The sequence below is a fragment of the Acipenser ruthenus genome, chromosome 20 (genome assembly GCF_902713425.1).
Source record: "Acipenser ruthenus chromosome 20, fAciRut3.2 maternal haplotype, whole genome shotgun sequence".
Lineage (NCBI taxonomy): Eukaryota > Metazoa > Chordata > Actinopteri > Acipenseriformes > Acipenseridae > Acipenser > Acipenser ruthenus.
Window position 1 is genome coordinate 22,376,821 of NC_081208.1, and position 26,057 is coordinate 22,402,877.

General features: G+C 37.2%; 1 protein-coding gene across 1 annotated transcript; it reads right to left on the reverse strand.

The window, feature by feature from the left end:
- Positions 1 to 11,668: 11,668 nt before the first annotated feature.
- LOC117425343 (uncharacterized) lies at positions 11,669 to 25,986 on the reverse strand. The gene is made up of 6 exons (XM_034042201.3): positions 25,796 to 25,986; positions 18,780 to 18,887; positions 18,533 to 18,672; positions 17,971 to 18,067; positions 17,345 to 17,469; positions 11,669 to 14,934 (listed from the first exon to the last, which is right to left on the reverse strand). Exons 1-6 carry the CDS (start codon positions 25,878 to 25,880, stop codon positions 14,758 to 14,760), a joined length of 732 nt encoding a protein of 243 aa, XP_033898092.1. The 5' UTR covers positions 25,881 to 25,986; the 3' UTR covers positions 11,669 to 14,757.
- Positions 25,987 to 26,057: the final 71 nt, after the last annotated feature.

Consider the following 26,057-nt stretch of genomic DNA (forward strand, 5'->3'; position numbering starts at 1 on the left):
AAGCCATTGTCCGTTAGCACGTCACAGAAATGACCTTTTCTTTTTTAGGAGAACATGTAAATTAGTACTGTACATCTCTAGCTACAGTATAAACACTAAATAATAGGTTTTTTTTTTATAAAGCTCTTTGCTATTTAGGTTGTACAGCGAATGTGCTGTGTGTTTGAAACCCATCTTGTTTATTATACTGTACTATTATATCCCTGCTGAGCACATGAATGCAACAACACTACAAACCAACCCCACACAATTACTTTTAGCAAGCCAGAATGGTACATTCTCATCCCATAATGCACTATGTTGTCACACATTTAATACATTTTTTATAAAGCGTGTGATAAAAAGTCATGGGGGGGGGGTCCGAAAAGTTTGAACTTTCATTAAACTGGACCATTTTTGCAAAGCCCTCACTCAATTAAAACACTCTAAGTACGTGTTCTTTTAAATAAGCATGTATTTTTTATTTGTAACAATATGGAACAAGTCAAAATGAATTTCTTATTTATTTATTATTTTTATTTTTTTAAATAAGATATCTGTCCCTTCATGTTTTAAATGTATACTCCTGAAAATCTGGCAACTTTCCAAGGTTGCAATAGTGTTTTTCTGTTTGATACCCTATATACAGTATTTTAGCATATAGAACATATGTTGTCAATTACACTTCACTGTGGTATTTTTCGCTTCAGTTACATAGTGTAGATATAGCACAGGGAAAATGAAATAAACATGTGAGCTCATGTTTTAATTATGAATGGTGTTACATTTGCATGTGGTAGCAGCATTTTGGCTCATTTTTTTTTCTTCCACCAAACCGGCATAAACTTGGAAGCAGCAAAAAATAAAATGATACAGTGAACTCTTGTGCTTAACATAAAACCAACGTCAAGGTAACTTCTACTCCTGCTACTTCCTGTCTGTTTCCAGCAATTGACCCAGGTCCCCATAGCTTAATGTGCTCATTACATGCATGTACACTTCTGTATTGCTGTTTTCACAGTATCCTGCCCATCAAGAATGGACAGTTTCATCTCCTTCAGCCAACTTTTACAGTAGACCAAACAATCTTTGCATTATGTAAACAATTTAAAAACCTTGTCATGTTACAGACTTGTCATATCCAATCCATTCTGGTCTGCCATGGTGGTGTTTAGGCCATATTGACAGTGTTATGGGAGTGTTTTTCTAGCAATTGTTTGAATTTGTCTTTTCTATGCGCGTGGCATCCATGTCTCTCTCAAAGATTTTGTAACTTGAAATATTACAGCCCCACTTTTGGAAATTCATATAAAGAAATATTCTGCCATGCTGCCAGAGTATCTTCCACTGTTATTATTATACGACACTTGGATAAAGGTGTCTGCCAAATAAATAATAATAATAATAATTTGGCCTTTTAGACAATGTATAACAAGGAAGTGAGAGTGTTGTGAAGCAAGCAAGCAGGCATTTGCGACAATGGCTGTAACTCAACTAGAATTGTGTGCACAATGCTGGCTTCTTGATGATTTCCAGCTCGGGAGATGAAATGCAAGAGAGGCGTAAACACCTGTGTGAGAGCAGGAGAGTTACGTGCCTCACACAAATTCAATAAGACTTGCTGCTAGAGTCATCTTCCTGTTTATTTCTACCAAGTGACAATTTCTTTCTTACATAGTTCAGGCGTCCCAGTTATTGGGTTGCATATGCTGACTGTAGAACTGGACAGCATGACTAAAATGGCCACTATCAAATCCATTACCTCAGGAATGCAGAAACCTTTTGCTGACGTAGCATGCTATGCCTCCCTGTGTGGCACAAAACACTTATAATAACTTCCTCGGTTTAATGTTTGGCAGTCAGGATTCTCCAAGCAAGCCAAATGAGGCTAAAGACTTTCTATCGCAGAAAAAGGCTCCAGAAATATCTGTGGCTCTGGGAGTATTTACAGACAAACTGAACACATCTATGACACTTCTATCCATAAACCTGCTAAGTCTTTCCTCAGGATTCTCGTAGGAATAGCTTTTGCTGCAACATAATAACTAAATATCTCCCTTGTTGCTCATTCACCAGGCAATAATTAATGCCTGAAGTTTTGTTTTGTGTTTTACATTTATTTTTCTTTGAAACATATGTCTGAATGTTGGCCAACGATTGCCCTCCAAGTGCCAAACTGTATATTACATTCATAAAACATATTTGTTTAATGCAGTCATTTCATTTTCCATTTCCATGTCCGCCTGTAGCAGCTTCAAAAAAGCCTGTAATAATTTCCTTTTATTAGAAATGTTTCAATATGCATGCCAGGTTGATGGACAAATAATCAAATTGGTAATAAAAGCAATTAAAGAGAAAAACACCCAGAATACAAAAGGCCGCTGCTCCCTGCTTCCAATTTTGTCTCGTTGGCATGTGAAACATTTTTTGGAAGGTAAAAATGTTATTTATGTGCTCAGTAATACTACAATGAACCTTTTTTTTGATATATCCCAAAACCTAATATTGTCATGGTCCATTACTCCTAATACATTCCTTGGAAAGGCATTTGTGACCTAACCTGTCATGTTCTCTGATTGGCCAATGTCATGTGGCTTGGTCGTGGGATTGGAGGATGCACACTGAACCTTCAGGTCTCCTGAGCCAAGTGGGGAATTGTTGCGTTGAGGGGGAAAGCGATTGGGCATTCCAAACTGGGAGAAGATCGGGGGGGAAATAATAATTTGACACACTAACCTTATATATAAATTTATAATATAATTAGTTCTTCTGTTTTTCAGTTTTTATTGATTGTATTTTTCGGTGCTTATTTTTAGTTATTTTCGAGGTTTATGCAAATCGTTTTTTGGGGTCATTTTCATTTTTGATATTCTGTATGAAATTAGTGTTTTTGGTTACTTTACAAAATGCTTGAGCGTTTTCTTTTTTTTTCTGTCAAAATATGTACTCGACAGTACTTGCACACTTAAGTTGTACCTTTCCTTTGCTGTCTTCCACAACGAAATCCCTATGGTCACGGGCACATTCTTCTGGGGTTTTTGTGTGTAGGCATTTTTTTACATTTCGCCACAATTCTGTTTTAAATCCTCCATATCTTAACTGTAATTCATAGTAAGCTATTTCAAGGCTTTCTTAATGAGCCAACAATTTAATTTTTTTCTGATGCAATATACACTGATATCTTAAACTATCCTTCTAAATGTTACAATTAAACTAGAAATACCGTTGTTTCTTCATCTTGCTCCAGACCTACAAAAATTAAATGTTAGCCTTTATTCCAATATTAACTGATTCTTAACATTTTAAAGTAGACAACATACAAAGTTTTAAACTTGTTGGGGTTAAGATTATTATAAAATACACATACTCATAGCTGATTTAATATCCATTTCTTTTAAATGTCTTTTAATGAGCAATGACAAGATGTGATGCTGCAGAATTTGTCATAGAAGTAGCCTACCAGTGAGACTGAATTTACATGAAGGCAAGAGCCGTTTAGGAAAACTAATCTTAAAAGCCTTTAGGGAAACTAACCAGCAACTGTTGGTACATATTAGACATCTTTGACAAATATGATTTCATCTGTAATTTCAAAAAGAAACCTTCTGTACATCAAATTCTTTACTCATGTCTTACTGAACAGGACTGTGCATGTTAGAAAAAGGTCAGTCTGAACAAGCTATGCTTTGACTTCCACGGTGAGAAAATACAAGAGAACCGACTGGCTGAATAGATTTTGAATTGCACTCCTAGACTCCTAGTTCAATGTATTTATTTTCTGTGTGCTCTGCTGTGACATCGTGTCTGTCTGCTGGTTAGGGTTTGAAGATTCTAAATATGTCTTCGAGAAAACAATTGGTGTGTTTTTCAAGTCCTAATCAAATGAACCCTTTCATAAACAGGTTTGTGCGTCATGATTTTAAACTCTCACCTAGTGAACACACTCTGAAACACACTCTACACTTTGGGCGCTACCACAATTTGGCAGATATGTTGAAGTGCAGAAATGAAAGCAATGGGATAGTGTGTGTATATATATATATATATTTTTTTTTTTAAGCAATCTGAAATTAAATTGTCACCTAGTTACTACACATGTTTAACAGTCAAGTGGAATTTTAGATATTCAACTCTTTCAATAGTATACTGTATGTGCAGTTGTTTAATTTTCAAACAGGCGTGTTTTTTTTCTTTTTTTGGTAATCGCTCCTTTCTTTCAATCGTTTAACACAACATAATTGCTTGACCCGCTCACCTTTGAACCTTATGTTGTATCGTCAGAGACTATTATTTCCAAAGGCTTAATATTGTCTGGTTTGGAGTTATGAAACTTCAGATCTATGTTTACTGTTCATACCACTTACTTTAGTTTTTGAAGTATTTTGAAGAACAAGGAGGTATAATATAACTTACCTCTTAGGACAGGAGGCCTAAAAGAAGGGGGGGGGGGGGGCAGGGCTATGATGGATAAATAGTCTGACTATGCCATTAATCAATTTCACCTCAAAATATTTATGGAATTTACCATCTGTCTTTCTGTAGCTGCACACACATTCTTTAAATCAGATTCAGATGGATTATGGTAAAAAAAAGACAGAAATCGCACGGCACTCAAATACACATGCATTCAGTTTTATTTTAGTCAGAAACATAAAACTGTCCAGGAAAATGTGTCCTACCACTTGTATTCATCCAGTCAGTCTGACATGGCTAACATTTCAAACAGCGTGCGTCAGACTGCCCCCCTTGCACGATGAATGGGCCGACTGGCAATAAACCCATTAACCTCTTAACCCCCCTGGGACTCAAAGAGCCTCCCTCCTGTGCTCATTGCAACCCAACGGGCCACATCGCTTGGAAAGCTTGAAAGATAAAAAATTCACATGTTATAAAATGTAAATTCATATTCTTTTGTATCCCCCCCCCCCCCCCCCCACCAACCTCTGTTCCACAATGAGGATTGAGAGACTTTGTTTCCCACAGAATTTCTGTATTGTTAGAATTAAACAAAGGTGTTTTTTTCTGAATTGGGAGTTCATTTTTAAAGGATGAAAAGACCACAGTTTGGTCATTAATACAATTTATTCAGCCTGTCACTGGGGGCTACACATGAAAAGTCTTTTTGTAAACAGAGGAAATGATTGTCGACCTCTTTTTGATTGGAACACTGCACAGATAAAGAGGGGGAGTTTGAAGAATTCTGGGTACAATTCCGTTTTATTCTCTTTACCAGCACCCCATGGAAATGATAAGACTGGACAGTAAGAACAGAATGTCCCGACCCTGACAACCAAACAGATCCTTCCTCTACAAATGGTGTTTCACAAATTTGTAAGACATAGTTAATAAGGTCCCATATGAAAGGAAACAACAGTACATTTGTTTTCCCATGCTTTTCCCATTGTTATACTCTGCATTTACCACAGTCTGCCATTTTTAAAAAAATGTTTACCTGTACTTTATTATGCTTTTGCAATGCTGTGTTACATCTTTTACTATGGTACACTTTTATGAGAGCTATATTTATAACATTGTCATAATAATATATATATATATAACGTTAGGTTTATAAACAGGTGTCTGTGTACTGTGTACTGTGAGAAGTCTTCTTTCATCAGTATTGGAGCATTCTGGGATTGAAGTGTATTACCCATATTGGATTAACATGTAAACAATACAATATGAGTAGTCCACTTGTGTGTTCCAGGAGCAACAAATTCACAACAATACCAAATACACAACAATGATGGCTGCATGCCACTGCTATATAAAATGGTGACACATCAAATAAAAATGAAACTAGTGTTAATTATAAAATAGTGAGCACGCTATCCAGCTTGAAGTGTTAAGGGTTCATTGTTGAAGATAGCAGTTAGGGAGAGGGTATCTCCAGTTCTTCAATCTACACACCTGTTACTAGGCACACAGGCAAGCAAAGACAAGGTTTATTTTTCTGCTCCCAAGTTCTTATTTTTTATTTAAATCTTTTGAAGAGTAACTTTATAGTGACTCAATACTAGATAAACTGGTCCATGGCGGGACTGAATCTAATGAGTGTTCTGGTCTGAAAAGGATTCCTTGGATTTACATTTTTCATTTCCAATGCTGAGATTCACCTAGGACAGTCTTATTGTTTTTTTTTTTTTTGGTTTTGTTTTTAGTTTGGTTATTGGAAATGGGGCTTTCAGAATAATTGATAAGATCTTTCCAATTTTCTATTTCTCACTGATATGTTTGTTTCTGTTTTTTGTTGCTTGTGAAGATTTAAAAAAAAAAAGATTTCCGAAAAGACATAATAATATTGTTTTCTCGTTGTTTTGTTGGCTTTGGTTGTTTGAGAATTGCCCGTGTGTCTTGCTGCCGATCTTGTTTGTTCACAACATACTTGTGTGATTATTGAGTGTTGTCAGAAGCTATAAGAGACTGTTCTATTTATACCCCATCGGATGGAATGACATTATTGGGCAAATGGGAGCCAGTCCCATAGCGTTTTATAACTGGTACCACTATATAAAGTGACACCTAATAGTCGTTGGAATCCCTCACTCGCTCGCTCACTAGTACTGCTGAGTTCTGCGTGTATTTATTTCCTACACAGGATTTCTTTCTATATACAGGAAAAGGTTATTAATGAAAATGTATTATTCAATTTGCTCCAGTCTGTGCAGTTTTATGGGTGTAATAAAGACAAATTCTGTCTCATACTTCAGTTTTTTGTAATGTTTTGAATGAAACCAGGTGTTTGTATCAGACAGCAGCCCTGTGCTCTGGTTTAACATATGGGTGGACAGCTCCACTGTTACTGGACTTCATCCATTAAGCTGGTAATGGTTAAATGAGGAAATGTGTAAAAAGGGTTCAAATAGAATTGCCTCTTTAATTAATGTCTGGGCTACTGGTTACAGCACCTTAACTGAGTTTATGCTAGAAACCCTGAGTGCTCCTCTTAACAATCCTGCCCTGTCCTGCCCTTCAAGTGACTGATTGGTCAGATTCCCCCATCTCAGTTATGCTGCGCTATAAAGCTTGTCAATCTCTATTGAAAGTAATGATTCCATTGCGTCCAGCGGAACGCGAAAAGCTTTATTCAAACTTACTAAACGGCTCAATAAATGTAATATAATTTTGCAGAGTACAGTATATTGACCATCATGTAGCTCAGTGTTTGGGTTGTTACTTACTTATGTGAAACATGTTTGTGACTAAATTGGTTGCAAGGGTATTTTGATCTAAAGCTCCTCAAGGAATAAATTGCTACAAAACCACGATTTAACTCTAAAGATAAGTCATTGATGCAATCAGAGTGGATTCCCTGGTACTGGAATGCTCAAAAAACAAAATCCAGTTGTCAATGATCTAGATGGGATAGTCTAATAGGCAAAGGTTTCAATACTACTAGGCCAGGTTTGGGCACTTGCCACAATGAAAGCCTGGTGTGCGTGTGAGCTAGCACCCCTGAAATCTACAGTGCCAGCATGTAAGGTTCCGCCAAGCCACTGACTCTGGGCAATTCTGACAAGTTTAATGAGAAATGAAATGGCATGAAGGCCCTTTGTTGATTTCATAGCACCCGGTTTTAGTAAGGGAAGCTGTGCGGCCTGGCAGTTCTTCTGAAAGAACAGCCGCCGGATGGCAAATTTATAAAGTGTTTGATTATTGAGAGCAGATTTTCAGAGGCAGAGGCAGGGACTGGAAAACAATCAACTGCCTGCTGACAGATTTTTAATTTTTTTTTTTATCACGGCTTACAAAACTGCAGATGTAAGTCAGCACTCCTAACACAGTCACTTTCAATCACTGCTTGACAATTCGTCTGTGATTTTTAATTTGTCTTTTTATTTCTTTCCTTCCATTAGTTTTCAAATTAGGGATATTAAAGCAGTAGTTTCTTAAAGGTTACCAGTCATTTTACTTGTCAAGTTCTCCACACTGAGAGAAACTTTTGACTATCAAATAGCCATCCTGCTACACATGTATAACTTGGCAGGTTCCAGTTTTTGGTTTAGTGGTTCTATGGCGTTCCTCTCCTCCATTCCATGAACATGCCTCATCTCCACATTGCATGCGTAGGCCCTGTATATTGCTCAACATCAGCAGCTGTCTTTTAGATTGGATAGTCTCATTTTGATTATCGGTGACCACAGTTTGTTTCAGCCCAATATTTCAAAGTGTTTTCTATTAACAAAGATTACCTAATATTTTCCTTCATTTAACACATATACAGAGTGTAAACAAGGATTATTTGTATCATTCTGGAAACAGTTTCCTTTTGCAGCAACACAACTTGGAACGCAGAAGACGGCTCTTTTAACACGATAAGAGACAGCCCAACATGTATAAAGCTATAGAGAGACACTGCATGCCCATCCTCTCATGAAGGAACTATAAGCAAATGTGAGTTGGCTTATTTTTTTTTTAAATTAAGTCCTCTTAAATATTGTAGGACATTTGTACCAGCTTGTATTTTTTTCAGAAACTCCTTTCACTAAGCCTATTGAATATATCAACCTAATGCACATTTCTGTTTAATGCTTATTTCAAATTATTGTAAGTGTCAGCCAAGAACACTATTCTGAGGATGTGTGGTCCAGTGGTTAAAGAAAAGGGCTTATAACCAGGAGGTCCCCGGTTCAACTCTCACCTAAGCCACTGACTCATTGTGTGACCCTGAGCAAGTCACTTAACCTCCTTGTGCTCTGTCTTTTGGGTGAGATGTAATTGTAATTGACTCTGCAGCTGATGCTGCAGTCTCTGTAAGTTGCCTTGGATAAAGGCATCTGCTAAATAAACAAATAATAATAATTCTGGTACATTGACCTCAATTCAATGTCAGTTATTAGTGTACTTTATCCCAAGCCTTCTCCATTTTAAATGATGGTTTGCTTTGTTAAGAAAAGGTATTTGGTGATCCATTAAAAGCATACCATATTTAAAAGTAAAAAATACTATCAATGCAATACTCTACACTACAGGTATCGTGGCATTATCGGTAGATCATATTTTAAACGGTTGATTATTCATGCATGGCACAAACTGTTTGCTAGAAACAATGATAGGTCATTGGATTCTTAAGCGCTAGTTCAGGCTTGCAATGGATGTGATAGAGTTCATACAGCTGTCTCCGTGCCCTCACTACACACAATCTAATTCCCTGGCATTTTATTTTTAATCTCTTTAATGATCTGCTGCACATGGGGAAGTGGAGATGTCTTTAGTTGACTCCCCGACTACAGTCTTCACAGCACGCTGAGAATGATGCCTTGTTTGAGATGGTGGGAATGCTGACAATAATCTGTGAAATGACTGAGCTGTGTAGCAGGAAACAGATACTGGCCTGTGCATATAGTTCTCATCCTTGTTGTAACAAAGCCTTCTGCTGATGCAGGTAATTATAACAAAGGCTGGGCGTGGAGCCTATTAAAGTAAGGGTTGCCTTTTAAGCAAAATGAAACGATTACTACAAACTCAAACTTTAGTCCAGATATAAGTTAATGGAGCTGACCTTGACTTTTGAAGTTTGAAAACCCTAATATGTGACACTAAAAGGCCCAAATTGTCAGTTGTTTGGAAAAGGGAATTTGGGCAGTGAAGTCAGAAGGCTGTTTTCTGTAATTACTCTGGTTTGAATATCAAGCCTAGGTTCAGAGAAATCTGCTGCTCTATTACAGTACTTCAATGCATTTCATTCATCCATCGTCTGAAAGTTTTTTTGACTTGATGATAGAAAGCAAAAATGAACTTGGTATTTCCTTTATAATTCAAAGAATGTTACAAGGTACAGGTGTTTCCTATCCCTGCATTACAGTAATATTGGTTCTGCAGTTTCAAGTGGCTAAATAAATACACCACTGTGACGTCTTTCAGATTATTCCATATCGTTCAAGCAGGTCTTTACTGTGCCTTATGAGACCAGTACAGTATTGCACTGTAGCAGGGGGAAATTCATATTGCATGGCATGAATCCTCAATATGCAACGGTTGTAGAGGTTACAGCTACTAAATAATTCATTCACTAGCTCTCACATGTGCAGTTTTGAGAGAAACACATATTACAGCAAATAAGTATTTTATAATGATTTAAAAATGATATATTGTAATACACAAAGTTCTCAGTTTGTTTCTGTTACTTCTAGACAGTCTATTACTGTTCAAAGGTCATTTCACTTTAATAGTGTCAAAGCATGTTACTGGCTGCAAATCCTGTCAATCATTAAAGGGAAGCACCGGGATGGTTCATGACAGAAAAAAAAAGGTGTTTAAGGGGTGGGGACATTACCAGGAAAGTGCTAGGCAATCTGAAAATAAGGTTTACAAACAGAGCATTCTTTTAACCTAGTACAGTACCAGCTCATTAGCAAACAAGTATTTTCATTTTTGTATGTGTTTCTTTCAAAACTGCACATTTGAGGTCTATGTGAAGCTAAAGGACGTGAGTGACAGATAAGATGGATGGAATCGTTTTGTTAGCTAAAACCATTTTAGGCAATGTACTAGTTTACAACCAATAACTAACTGCACAGTTTGGAGGTTACAGGTCCTTAGAAGTTTCGGAAGTGAATGATTCCTTTTGTGGCCAACCAAGGTCTGTGTGCCAGCGTGCTGTAAATGTCTTGACTGACTCAGCCCAAGGATGACCGCTAGCATGCAACTCTGATCCAGAGGATGTTGCTAATCGCTCTGCTGTTTTTCTTTTCACGGCGGCTTAATAAGAACAGTATGACAGTGAGAAGAGAGTTCAGACAAAAGTGTCAGAAAAACAAGTCAACATTCCCACCACAATGTGGTTCTCATTTGATTATCACCCCCCCCCCCCCCCCCCCCCCAATTTAAATAAGCAATAAAGTTATTTTTTCTTTGCATGTATAACTTCAATGTTTAAAGCCCTTTAAGGCTGGAATAATTGCATTTTCAGCAGTGGATATTTATTGCAAATGGAACACGGATGAGAATGTACTCTGAGCTCAGTTTTCCTCAGCACTTCTGCTAACATTAACCAGTAACATGCGGTCAGCATTTATTATCAAGATGATTTCAAATTAAATACATAAAAAAATTTAAATCTTGAGTATGAGCAGCAAATATTTGCCTTTTGAGTACTCTTCTTAAACTTTGTGCTGAATGTTAACAAAAGAAAAAAGATCTGCATATGTGCCATTCATTATGATGACGGAAATGTATTTCACCTGTTTCAAATACTTCTGATGTTTATGTGTTAGGTTAAAATATGACTTGTAATTAACCAAATCTGACTCATGGTCTGTTAAAGATCATTCTTCCCCACGTCATATAACCCATGAGACTTCTGGTGTTGGTCACCCTGTGTGCCAGGTGTCAAAATGACTGTGTGGTACGTATTTGTATTAGATAAGGAAGCCTTGAGATCAGAAACACAACTATTAATTCTGAGAAATAGGCCTACCCTTTATGCTTCTCTGTTAATTGTAAGCTTATAACCTTTTCACATTACCTAAATAATGCACTGTCATCATGTTTTGAAAAGGTAATTGTGAATGACAATCAATGGTTTAAATGCATGTGGGTCACGCATAATTTGGGTGGTTTGAGTAGGACAGGTGCTTAGAAACTTTTGTCCAGGGGTGTCACAGGCAGACCTACTATTCATAATGGAAACAGTGCATTTATTATTCATATATTTCATGTGTATTCATTGACCTCTAGAGATACTGTATAGATAATAATAATGTATTATTTATTAGAAATTCAAAAAGTGGGACACACCAGGTCAAAGTCAATTTTAAAGGGGTCCCAACTGGACAGAGAACCACTAGAATATGGTATTGGCTTCTATTGAAGATGCAAAACATAAGACAGTTATGTTTCTTTACAAATAGAATGTCTTAAAACATGCACTTTACAGTGATTCGAGGAAGCATGAAATGTATTTACTGTAAATAGTTACATCGCAACAGACAAGCATTTATCTTGAATACTAAATGCAGTTGACACCAAAAAGTGTGGAGGAGAATGTACCTATAGATTTACCTGTAACAGGTGACCCTTGCTATCACAGAGCCACAATATAAAATTATTCCACTGCTTAATACACACCGTAGACATCAACAAGTGTCTGCATGCCTGGTCTGATTTACTTGTGATGAATAGGTTAGCTTTGACACAGTTACTGCACAGCTAAAGTAAAGTAATAACTGAGGTTACCAATCTGAGACTGTATGGGGATAATGGGCATGCATTAATAGCTTTCTGTAAGGTATTGTTTCATGAGACTGGAAAAAACAGGACAAACTCATTTAAATTAACGTGTCTGTATTATTTTTGTAGCAATTTGCTTAGAGACCTACAGAAATGCACAGCTGCAAAATTAGAAAGTTGGGCTGCTAAGAAAAGTCAAGTTTTATGAATCCAGCCCTATATCTCAACCACTCCCTGTCATGTTTCCACTTTGTGCCGTTGGTTTATGCCTGCAAACGGGTAAATACAAATCCAGACACTGATGGGAACACAGACAAGTATATACTTATTGCATGGCACTGAGTTTGCATTTGGCAGCTTCAACGCTTTTTTCATGTTCAAGCGTTTCGGTGAAAACAGAAATTGAAAGGAGTTGAAATGCAAATTGAGAATATGTTTAAGTGTTCATTTACATTTCATTTTACATTCAACTTTTTTTTTTACCTATAGATATTATAAAGGTGTGCTGACAAGGTTTTAAAATTAATTTCCTTACCTACCAAAATATCTTCATGGGGGTGGGGTACAGTGTTAATATTACTGGTGCTAGTGATATAACAATAGGTTTTAAAACCATTTAGTCTCAATTTTTTTTTTTATAATGTTCTTCTGCTCTAGTAAACTTCTTCTGCTCTAGTAAACATTCACTTGTTTTCTAAACTTAGTTAAGAGTGGCACATCTAGCAATAACTGGTGTTTTATATGATATGAACTCTGCTATGATGTCATTTAAATATAGAATGAACTTTATCCCTTAGCATGCCATGGACTGGAGCTACTGTTTCTCATTGCCCTGATCATCATCCCGTAGCTTTTTTATGAAAAATTTTATTATTATCCAATGTTTCCAAGACTTTTACAAACCACTGTTATAATGTGAGTCTGTAGCCACAAACAGTATTAACTTACTCTCGTGCCCCAGCACTTTCATTTAGTAATTGTTGTGTTTTATTTTTGTGAACAATTTGGCATAATTGATATATTCCTTTAGAAATACATCTAAATAAAGCATTGTTTTGCATGCATGTTCTCCTGGCTGGGAAAGGTGTATTTTTTGAAAATGTTAATCTTTGGTACTATGCCAATTGTTAAACATATGCCAATACAAGCACCAGTTAAATGTAGAACTTTATGTGATTTAAATGTAATCTATAATCCATAATCTAGGAGACAATGCATGCAATTAACCAGTAGGGGGACCGATCTTGAATTCAAAGAACAAATTACAGATAAATATTATTTAAAAAAAAATCAAAGGCTAGTCTGTCTGCCATTAGTAAGTTTGATATTACTATTTGTACTCTATCACGCAAAGTTTTTAAAAATCCACCTGCGGCATAGTGGGACAGTACCTGCTGCTTACTCATGGAAGTGATGTGGTGATAAGGTTGTGCTGCTCATGTTTCTGGAGCAGGCAAAGAGAGTGACAACTGCATTGCACATATCCATGTCCCTTTACGTGAAACGGAAGTGAATCATCCAGACTGAATAATCCTGACTCTGCTAAAGCACTGCGATTGTTACAAAATAGGCTTAGCCATCTTTCATTATCATAAACAGAATGAGTGGTTCCTGCAAATATAACGGGCAAACAAAACAAAAAGGCGAGTCAATTGATATAGCCTGTTATAAATAACTGTGCTCACACAGGGGAGAAGAGGCCAAACCAATACAGCAAAGCTGGACTATTTCTGTCAAAAACAACTTCTATGTCTTTTGTTTAATGCATGGTTAGAGCTGCCACATTAGTTTGGACAGGTGTCACATTTTATAACAACAAGACATAAAATAACACTGGAATACAATCAGTAATCTATTGGCATTAAAAAAGGTGAAAGCAAATGACCAGCTATCTAGTATAATAATACAGGAAAGCATTGTAACCTACTTTTTCATTTTTGGTGTCAATTTGTATATAATCCATATGTTAGTGCTCCAAAAGAAAAGAAAAGAAAAACCTTCAGCTGTGGTTTGAAGGAAGTATGCCCTATCTAGTATATCTATGTTGCAAAAACATGCACACATGCAGAGACTCACACAAATATTTTGGGTTTGGCCCAGTTTGATTCTGGAACTATAAGTCACTAATTTTATTTATCCATTATGGTAGTTTTGTTTTATCATCAAAGGGTAGTTTAAATTTTAGAGAAGTAAGCTTAATAAACCTCACCATGAGGGTCTCAGATAAAGTAAACTGCAGTACTTTACACAGTTTTTTTTCACAATGCAATAATTCACAGATTCAGTTTATTCACGGTATTAACTGTAAATACATGTACTTTTCATGAATTATCGGTTTTCAATATTTAATTTTTTTTTAATGTTAGATGGTGAAAAATGTATTTTCTGTATGTTCAATGGAAGCACCAGACATGCAGCAACAAATGCCTTTTCTTAGGGAAACTGGGGGGAGTTGTCACAATGTATCTATGGTTACAGAACAACTACTGGTTGTCACTGCGGTTCCTATAGCATGTCTGCATTAGCTCTACAATATAATGTACTGTATATGGTGTATGGAGAAGTGCCATTGCTAAAGGGCCTTCATATCAGTCTCTGGAGGGACACTTAGACTTTCCCCTCCAGGAAGACGGTCTTGAGGTCAGCGGGGGAGTTGATGCTGAACACTTTGTGCGAGTTGTTCCTCTTCTCCACCAGAGACGCCACCGCCTCACCCAGGTCCAGGTGATTGATGTAACCAGTTCCCATCCTCTCCGCGGTGGCGACTCCCATGTTTACCTTCACCTAGCAGGGGCACACAAAGCAGCAAAGTGAAGCAGAGATCCCAGCATCCAAAGGAAAGGTCAAGTTATCCTTGCACAGTGTTTTGTGATCTTTAACAGTGATCTACAGGGTTGGGGAGTAACACATTTACATGTAATGCGTTAATGTACCCTGGTTACGTTTTTTCAGACAGGTAACAAAATGTGGTAACAGATTACATTTTACAGGAAAAAATAACGTAGTACTATAGCCAATGCATAACATGGGATTCAAAAGTGCAACTCAAAACATCACATGGATGCGCCTGCAAGAAAATGGCATCCAAGGAGGGACTGGTTAATGCTTAGTAAAAACTAAGAACAGTCAGATTTACAGTGATTTTAGGCAGACAAGATTTAGAAATCATGCAGAACTGATAGGGGATCACACCATTCATTTCACTAGGGATTTGGTCGGGAACCCAAAAATGATGCCAAATTATACAGGTTTGTAGAGGGGATGGATTATAAAGGTTGTAATGTATATCTATTGTTCTGGGGAAAAATACAGTAGTCCAGTGTGAAAACATTTGAACTTTGTTACGGAAAACAATAGAAAGTGAATGCACTTTCACCATGCAGGATCGAATGCCCCATTAGTATGTAGACGTGTATTGTGAAGTGTTTGAATTTGCTCCACTGCAACATGTCTTTATCTTCTTTCTCAAGGGCTGTGCACTTTTTTTGTGCGAGCTATGCTAATTCTTGGCATTGACGCACAAAACCATAGGTATTTCTGTCTCTTGGTATCTCTGAAATCTAGTAATCTGTGACCACAAAGTATTGTTTGGTTAATTGGGGGAATATTGAAGTGGGTGAAAATCTGTGGCTCCTGGCTTCTCCCAAGCAATGCCTGCTTAACCAAGCAATAAACACTGATTCCGAAGACAATGCAAGGACTGGCACTTTGCCCAGGAAGGTGTGGGTTTAAATCTGACCTCATTGGCATCTGAAAGTGAGTGAGTGTGCTTCTTTTCCCAGGGAGGAGACAAAGAATATTCAGTTTCGTTAACTATTTGGGTTTGGTTCCCATGGAAAGTGAAAAAAGAAAGCTGTATCTGAAAGAAAATATTGAGTAAACTGACCTTAATTGACTTTTCAATATAATAAAGAAGCATCAACATTTCTATTTACAATGAATGCATTTCCATCCGTTTTGTTTTAGAAGCAAAGCACTGTGCAATATTCAATCCATTTGGAAGTAGTGGAACGCCTGGAGGTCAGTGCAAGTGTGGTATTATTTGACATCGTTTCATGGGTTAAAATGTCTCAACATAGTATGATGTAGCAATGTCAATATCTGAATTGTATTCAGCTGTTTGAACTGAAACAGAAGGTAATTGTGAAGTGTGCAGTTTAGGATGAACAGAAGTGCAGTTGCGATTATATTTACATACAAGTGACATTTTAATGAAATGCAAGCAGTTTTAAAATATAGTGAAGTGTTATAAAACTGTACATACACCAATAGAGCAGCAGACATTAACAAGTACACATGTCTTTTTAAAGTGGCTACTAGTTGACTATTCTGGCAAATAAGTAGTCCGTCTGATTCCCCCAGTTCATGGTGACCTTCATGTTTCAGGATTAATACTACATTTATTTAATACTGTTGTGGTGAGTGTTTAAAGTTAGGTACTTACGATTGAAACTTTTTCAAGCACCTAGTTTTAAGGGATCAGTTCTTTAAATTGCCACATTCAACTTAAAAAATGTGCCTGGTGTTTCAAGGGCTTACACATGGCGACCATAAAGTGCCAAACAATGAAACTATTACATGCAACAGTTAAAAAAAAAAAATTAAAAAAAAAAAATCCTGCAAAAAACTAACTCCAAAAACACCCCAAAGTTTTACCATACAGAAGATTTCCACCACAAAAAAAGAAAATATGAGGGTATTAAGTTATTGTATCCGGTTTAAAATATTAATTCAATTAACATTTCTGGTCCCCCCCCCCCATTTTAGAGAATTATTTTAGCGTAGGTTTTCTCCACAACTTAAATGCCATACAGGGGCCTGGCCAGAAGGGCCTGCTGTAGTGTCATTTGGAGAAACCGTCCCTGCTGGATTTGCCTCCCTAACCCACAGGAGCGCCTGAGCCAATGCGATGCTCCTTTGGAAACCCCAGTGAAGACTGCCGATTTCTCACAGCCAAGACGCAACTCCCCTGACTCGAATTAAAAAAAAATAATAATAATAATTGTCTGACATTTATATTTTTGCATGTAATGTTTAATTGTTTCTGTACAGTATTTCAGGGCCACTGTGCCAAAGGCTATATTTATACCACTAATGCTATGAGTAAGGTTTTGTTGACAAGGTGAGCACAGGCTACTGTCTTAATAATAATAATAATAATCCTGTTAGTTCAGAAATCAGAAAGATAGCTCACCTCATTCAGTTTGCATGGCACATCAGGGTACTCCTCCCTGACTACCTGGCAGAACGCCAGAGCCCCTGCTGCCCCCAGAGTGAGAAATCCAGTCCCTGGCATCAGCAGCCGCTCTCCAGCACCACCTGCAAAAAGAACAACACAACACAACTGCAATCCAAGCGGGCACACATGGGCTATTGTTCTACTGCCAACCATACCAAACACAGACACCCAAGCTTGGCTTTGGATACGAATAAAAGTAACCTACAGTCCAAAAGCACTTAAATACTCTAATATTATCAATCCGTTTTCAACTAGTCCTATAGGATATGTTTATAAGGCACTACAATGATCATGCAAATTATTATTATTATCTTTACTTAGGGGCAATGGTGGGGTGTCGCTAAGAGGGCTACTGGAGTACAGTAACTCATATTTTGGTGCCATTGCTAATGCTGTGGTCTTCTGATGTTCCTGCCTGTTTTTTTTTTGTTTTCATTCTCCAGTTTAAGCATCAGCTGAGCTGAACATTTTATCAACAACCACTTTTGCTGCATTACTATAATGCAGAATTATTGCATTGCCATTAAAGGTAATTCGGTAAAGAAAACTGAACTACCGTTAACACTATATGAAATGCTCACCAGTAATGAATGTGTATGTTCCACTGGCACTGTCTTTCACCAATGGGAAAAAAGCTTTCCAGGAAGTAAATGTGCTCAAGAGAAGAGTTTCCAGTACCTGAAATAAGAAAAATAGCATACATGCTTTAAATTAATAAGAGAAGTCTTATGCCGTAAATTTTCATTTACATGCCACCCTGCACCCAACATTTAATAATTTCTCTATGCAGTATGATGTGCACTTTTGAAAGAAATACACTACAGCATGCATGTATTTTAATGAGTTAGTGGTAAGTTTAAATAAAATAGTAATAATAATAATAATAATAATAATAATAATAATAATAATAATAATAATAATAATAATAATAATAATAATAATAAAAGCTATGTGTATGCCTTGCTTCAGGTAGTCTTGCACTTCATTCCTGTCTCTAATCAACCCAATCACTGACATGCTTTGAATCCTGTGACATGCCTTGCCCAAGTTCAGTAACTGAGAGCTTCTGTTATCCTACTATGGTAGAGGATACAGAAAGCAGTGCAGCTGAGTGCATTGTTTGCTCCGTTCCCCCAGACTCACCTGATGGAGCTCCTTGAGTGTCTGCGTGTGGGGAGGGCCCCCCTGCCACCAGCTGAAGCCCAGTGATGACACGACGTCGGTCACCTTGCCCACACTCTTCAGCAGGCTGGTTTTAGCTGCTTCAGCTCCTTCCTCAGTCCCTATTGGAACAGACAGCTGAACATGAGCTTCCTTTTGGACACCCTGTGCTAACGGTTGTTGCAGTCATTTCCACTGGGATGTACAATACTGAAGTAAGTGTTCTTACCCACATCTCCTACCAGTGTATAGAGATGGTCTTTGGTGGAAGGGGTGACAAAGTTCTGCAGCTTCTCAAGTCTGTTTCCATCCCTGGAGATCACAGCCACACGGAAACCTAGACAGGCATAAAGCATGGGTGTGAATCGAGGTTTCAAATGATAAAGATACAAATAGGGTGAGATATGTATCTACACAAAGTGGGATCGATTACTAAAGCTTATATCATATTTTTTCTCAAAGGAAAAATGCACACAAATAAGGCTACCAAACCAGAAATAAAAAACTGACATTTGATTCAGGATTGAGGTGTACAAAGCAATTAAATGTAGAACTAATACATTCTTCCTGGCATTGTGTGTCATTTTCTGTTTCCGTCTCACCACATAGAGACTGTTGAAGTTAAAGAAGGGGAAAATGTAACAGGCAGTGATTTCTGATGCATTGCCGTTATGGATTCTGATTATGAGATGAGGTTAAAAGCTCTATAAACATGAACACTGAGCCTGACTTTTGCATAGTGGTCAAGAAACTCATTTAACGCATGCAGGGTGCCTTTTGTTTGGCTCTGTGTCTGTGGTAGGTTTAACAGAGTTAAGCGACAGTGTCACAGATTACTTAGGAATCATAGACAAAGCACATGTCATGATTAGAGGTAAATACAAAAATGCCTCCAAGCAAATATAATAACGGTTAGAGGCAGCCGTAGAAAAAATGAATGAATCTTAATATTGGAACAACATAGACTGGCATCACTTACAACTACTTCAAATATAGGTAAGTAGATTGGAAGGAGATGGAGAGAAGTTGCTAGGTTGGCACAAAAGCCTACACCATGTTAGTTTCAGAAGGCTGCTGGCAGCTAGGTTCGTTTGACTGCCGATAGTTTCTTGGTTATGGTGGTTGCCTCATGAATAGTTCTCATTGTTTGTTTGTTTGTTTGTTTGTTTGTTTGTTCTTGCTTCCAGTAAAAACTTTGTGCTTATCAACATTTTTGAAATTACAAAGACATTCTTCAAAGGCTTTCCAGAGAGCATGCAAAATTAATGATATGATTACAAGTGGAACTAACTTCCCCATTGAGTTGGGATCATAAATCCTTTTATTTGGCCGTAGTTAAAGGGGATACTTCATCATCTACATTTTCCTTTATTGAATTGCATACCCGTTTAATTAAGTTATGTGTGACTTACCATTTATGATTTGTACACCCTGTACAGCAAGGTTAGATTGTTAGCATTTGTGTAACAGAAAAAAAAACTTTTAAAGCCACCTTTAGGTAAATGAGGAGCTACGCTAATATTTTGTTCAAGCATGATACAAATTATTATTAACTATTCATACATTGCTTCGGAAAAAGGTGTTTGTAATGACATAATTGTGGCCATCTAGTTTTATAAACGATGTAACTGAGGCATACTGCTGATCCCCATAGTTTTCTCCTTTTTTTTAGACTAGGTAAATGTACCATAACTATTTGTTAAATGCTTCCCCTAAACTTCCCCTAAACTTAAGCTCCCCTTGTAACACAAAATAGTGTTCCAAATGACTCTGCCATTTTTTATCTAAGGAAAGTAATTCTCTGAATGCAGCTGTTTGATTTGTTGTTTAAACATTTTCCATGTGGAACGGGCAGTGTTGTGTTACACACTGTGTTGTGTTACACACTGCCATTGTGTCAGTGAGGAGATGAAGTTATAAGCTCTATATCCACAGATACAGACAAGCCTGGCTCTTCTGCATAGTGGTTAACACACTCGTTGGTGGTGTGTGGGGCTGCTGATTCGCGACCAGCCTGTGCCCTGTTCCACATACATTGTACTTGTCATATTATCAATGGAAGGCACTGTCATGACTATCACATGCATGCTGTTCAGTATTCTAATGCTCTCTGTACATTAACAAAACCAAACTGGTTCTGAAGTCCAAAGTAGATGCTGCATGTGCCCACATGGTTGATTATTTTGACAAGGGGCTCAGTAGCTTGCAAAATTGAAGTTACCATGTCATAAATGGCTAATTTGATCCCCTTTTATTCATTCAGCTAAACCTTAATATGCTCTGGGACTTGTAATACACACATCTACCATGTAGCCTTATTTTTCTCTCTGGGAAGCGGGGAGGCTTATGAAACTAGCTTGTCTAGCAAGTTGGCACATTTCAATAGGAGCATGCAGCATGATTCCAGGCCACTGCCCATACTCTGCATCTTTTATTCTTGGCACAATGCACTCTTTCTATTTCTTTTTTATTTAAAGTTTATAACATCATGGGAACCCACTGGTTTGGATCAACGTGCCACAACAACCCCTACTGGTAAAGCTCCAGATGAGTCGGGTAGAGACTAGTCTAGCTCTCGCCTCTGGAACAAAATCAAATTGGACCTGTATGCGGTTCCATTTGTAGTCTACCTGGATGTTACAAAGGTTGCTTTTTATATAGAAATAAATATAGCATTTCTGATATCTGGTGATGGCGAGTGGAGGTGTATATCACACTTTTATATATCATAGGTATACCATACATTATATCACAAAATTATCATTTTTCCATACATCTGAAATACCATCCATAACTAAACACTTCATACTGCTGAATTAAGAAATACTAAAAGAGACTTCAATTCAATGACAATGGAAAACTGCTTATCCAGTTGTGATGAAACTTGGTATTAACATTTAGCATAAGTTACTGATAGTATTATATATTTTGGGGATATATGGGGGTGTCAGTCTGTCATCCCATTTCTCCATCTGTACTGTATGTCACACTTTTACGTTCTATTAACAGCCCTAATTTTGAATTTCTAGTTGTGGTGGGGGATCTATGTTACTGGATCTGGCTTTTATCCTACACAATGCATTATGTAGGCAGTGAAACTTGAATATTAGTCATGGCATTCAATGCCCCCCCCCCCCCCCAAAAACACACACCAGCAAAGGGGTGCAAGGTAGAGTTTTCAGTAATACTATGAAAGCCATGCAGCTGACAGCTGTCACCTCATTACAAAAAAGACAATATCAACATACACGGACATTTAAAGAAAGGCATTTAGAAATTAAAAGAAAGAAAAGAGTGGTAAAGGGACTTCTAGTGAGTTCAGTAAGAAAGGCACCAGTAATTTACCAGGTCAAGCTAAAACACTGGGTTCAATTAAGAAGCAATCAGATGCTGCAACACAGGTTTAGATAAAACATCAATATTTAAAAAATAAATAAATATATTGGATTAAAGAAAAATTGGAATAGTCCTGACAAAGTTTATTAAGCCTTGCTTCCATTTGCTACTGGGAAAGCAATTTTAATATCAGCCCGGTTTTGAATCCGTTGGCTGCACAAAGAAGATCCAGACGGTTTGAACGGGGACTCTGTCAGCTCTGATTAAGAACGCAGGCAGACGGACAATGTGTTCCTTCCAAGAGAACCAAAGAGCATCCGTATGCAAGACGTGGAGCGATGAGTCAGACCTCGAACTGTAGGAAAGTGCTGTTGAAAAAGCCAGTGTCACTGTCTGACCTTTGTTTAATATTCTGTGGCAGATTGAACTGTAGGCAGTAAATGCAATTTAATATTCCAGTAAGATTATATCTATTCTTACAGTCTGGTTTTATGGTGCAGATCTTAACATAGCATATATTAAAATCAGTCTCCAGCTCTGTCAGTCTTATAACTTCATGACAGCTACATAAATCACACAATAAAACCTACAATTTAAAGTAGGAACAGTAGTTTTATTTGCAAGTTTTATTTGCAGCTTAATGTAATACAATTATATGTGTTGATGCTTGTCAGTAAAGCATCTAGCTTTATTTCAATGAAAGGTGGTGATTTAGTCTCATTCTATGCCACAAAAACTATACTAAAAAGTATGCCACAAAAACTCAGCTTCTCTGTCTTAGGAATTCAGATCTGTATTTTATTAAGAAAGACATATATGTGTTGTGGGGTTTTGTCGATCAGGACAAAACCCCACAACACAGACATTTGATTAATAATTTTTTTTATTGATGATTATGCGACATACAGAAATGAATTGCCACCAGTCTCCACCACAGTAGACCCGTACAGGCAGTACCAGGTGGTAGCTACAAGGGTGGAGATGGGGAGGCAGAGGGAATGAATCAATTGCAAAAGGGGTAAGTTAAGAGTCTATTTATATTTTTCCCATATTGTGTTTAGTGTGTAGGGAGCAGTCCTTCTTCACAAACCTAACCTATGTCAGATTGCACATTGAAGGTTTAAAGTAAGTGTGTGTGTGTGTGTGTGTGTGTGTGTGTGTGTGTGTGTGTGTGTGTGTGTGTGTGTGTGTGTGTGTGTGTGTGTGTGTGTGTGTGTGTGTGTGATAGCCTCATATGAGGATGCCATGTACCCCATATAAAATCAATGGAAAAACATTTCAATGCAAAATACAACTTTTAGCTATTTTATATATATATTTCATGCGTAAAAGGGTTAAGTAAAGTGTCACTTCATTTGAGGTATGTAAGTGCTGACTGCATTTATGTTTATGTGTTTTTTTATTATTATTTTGTAAGTTTGTTTGCTCTTGAAATGTATGAATGCTTTGTAGTTGTGTTCTTGCAATCTGTCCAGGGTGGTCTTGGATCAAGTTGTCAAGATGAATCTCAATGAGCTTTTCCTGGTTAATAATAATAGTATACTACTGGCACACTTTACCTCTGATCTCCTATTGTTTTCCCCTTTAATAACTTTGCCAAGTACAAGACAGTTATAAGAAATCTGTGTTAGAGCTAGAAGACGAAGTCAGGCGGTACTGGGGGTGGTAACCGACAAGACGAGTATGAAAGTGACCTCAGACACTGACTAACCACACATCACTTACTCTCTATTTCTGTTTAAACTAAGCTGAAGGTAATTGCAAATTTGATGACAACTTTATTTTGTTTTGTGATTGCTTCACAATAATTTGTTTTTCTTTCCGTGCATTTAAAGCTTATACTAGTGGTAGCAAACTAGCAATGTCAGTATTTAAATTGTATTCAGCTGTTTGACATGAAACAGAAAGGTTGTAATACCTTATCATATAAATTACATTTTTGAACCTGATAGTTTTTTTTAAAGCCAAGCAGTTTTAAACTATAGTGCGCACACAGCACAGTGTTACAAACAGTACAATCGCATTGCACCAGGCATTATAAAATACATTATCGGTTAATATATCCACCTATTCGACTATATTGGGCACATTTAATTTGCCCTGAAAACAACACTGTAATTACCTGTCAGCCCTGCTGATGTAAGTTTCTTGCTAGTTTTTGACTGTTACCATAGTTCCTGTTTACCTTTTCTTTAATTCCTCTGAGGAATTTATCTTATCAGCACTATGAACACTGTTTGCTCAACCACACAGGGCGACGAATAACAGTTATTGTATTAACTGTGATACAATTTTAAACTGGATTACCTGTGGGTGCACATGACTATGCAACTACATGTATCAGCAAGCTAGTACTTTATGAATACAAACCTTGGAGTTTATAGTGCAATTAATCTGAATAGGGGTAGTTTTAAACTTAAACACATTCTTGGAGTTGCTAGTCTAAAATTAGGGTACTGGGTACAGCCTCAAACTATTGCATTTCATAAACAATGTTCATAATGCTGAATTATTCTTACAAAATGGTCTTTACTACAAGGTAATGGTACCGCAAAGGCACCAGCAACAGTATGACCATTACTACAATGGGTACTACAGTGGTAAAATTGTAATGTTTTGACATGTGGATGATATTGCAGTGGTATGAACCAATACTGGTAATCTGTTGTTGATGATGCTGGATTTTTTTAACATTTCTGGTAGGGTGTGTTTCTGTGGATCACAATCACCTAGGGAATAATTAACCAAGATGACACATTTAAATTCTTCACCTAGAATAGCTTTGTCAAAGAAGCATAACCCAGTTGTCAAATGCTTTCAATCTGCAGCCTGCTGATTACAACCGTGTACTTGTAACAACATTTAATTGTGCTTATGTAATGCTAAGGGCATATCATATATCATAAAATACCTTTGCAATAAAAAAAGCAACCTGACAGATGACAGTTCAGTTCTAATACACACACTAATCACTGCCACATTATTGTTGACTTGAGTAATCTACCTGTCAGGTGTTCACTGAACAGTTTCAAAACACAAGTGCTTGACTATAGATTATTTTCTTGCTAACAGTTGAATAGATTCAACAAATGTGTGTGTACAGAAACAATGATCAGACCAGCTGCCTTAATTAAAGGTATAAAGCTGCACTGATAAGATGAATGGACTATGCACTCCAAGGCTAGTTACAAATCCCAATGCTGTACCAAAGGCAAATCTTACCAGCCCAGCTTGCAGAGTATGCAGTGTGATAGAACCTATGAACAGATTCTGTAACTAACGGTCAATATTTACTGGTTGGATATTTTTTCGTCCTCATTGCCCATTGTTCATATCTTGATGATGAAGCCCAAAATACTATACTAATAACACACAGTGCTGATGCATCACAGTCTTTAGGCTATAGGATGCTGGTTCCAATTAAAAAAAAACGACATTAAAAAACACATATTGGTGCTGAGACTGAGAGACGGATATATTTTAAATCTGACATTTTTCTGATGCAAGTTTACTGATTTTTGACAATGTATTGGGACCAGCCTGTTGCCTAATTCTTTCAAAAGACAAAGAATTGCATTTAGGATAGTTAAAAAAAATGATGCAGGTGCATTCAGTGTATCTACTGTTGTTCCTTAGTATTACTAATGTTAACCAAGAGCTCTTATATCGTACCTGTCTTAGTGTGTATACAGAGGAAATATACTATTTTAGGTTTATAACATATACAGCTATATTGAATGTGCTGATGATACATGTAGCATCCAGTTATTCTGTATGAAATCATTGATTAAAACTTCATATTCATTACTTTGCCAGTGGTCAGATTAGGGTTTGGGGCTTTCGGTGTGGCACTAAAGATGTGCCACTACTGTATAGTAAGCAATGTGCAATGAAGTGAATATCTCTTACCTTTGTCCAGCAGTGCTTTGACAATTCCTGATCCAACAGTGCCAGCTCCCCCAAGTGCCAAAACAACTCTGTCTGAGGAAGACATCCTGGTGTTAAAACACAAAACTCCAGTTCAAAATGCAATGGGGGAAGAAAAAAAATTGTAAAAAAAAATGCGTTTGTACAACTGATGGAGAATGCACGTTATCAAGGGTTTAAATGGGCATCGGTAGGATGGGAGTCACGCCTCTCTAGGAATGGAGCCACGCCCCGACAGGTAAAA

Excerpts from the sequence above, each read along its gene's own strand:
- LOC117425343 (XM_034042201.3), bottom strand. The coding sequence starts at position 25,880 with ATGTCTTCCTCAGACAGAGTTGTTTTGGCACTTGGGGGAGCTGGCACT. Across the intron at positions 18,888-25,795 it reads CAAAGCACTGCTGGACAAAG|GTTTCCGTGTGGCTGTGATC; the intron begins GTAAGAGATATT and ends ATGCCTGTCTAG. Across the intron at positions 18,673-18,779 it reads TACACTGGTAGGAGATGTGG|GGACTGAGGAAGGAGCTGAA; the intron begins GTAAGAACACTT and ends CTGTTCCAATAG.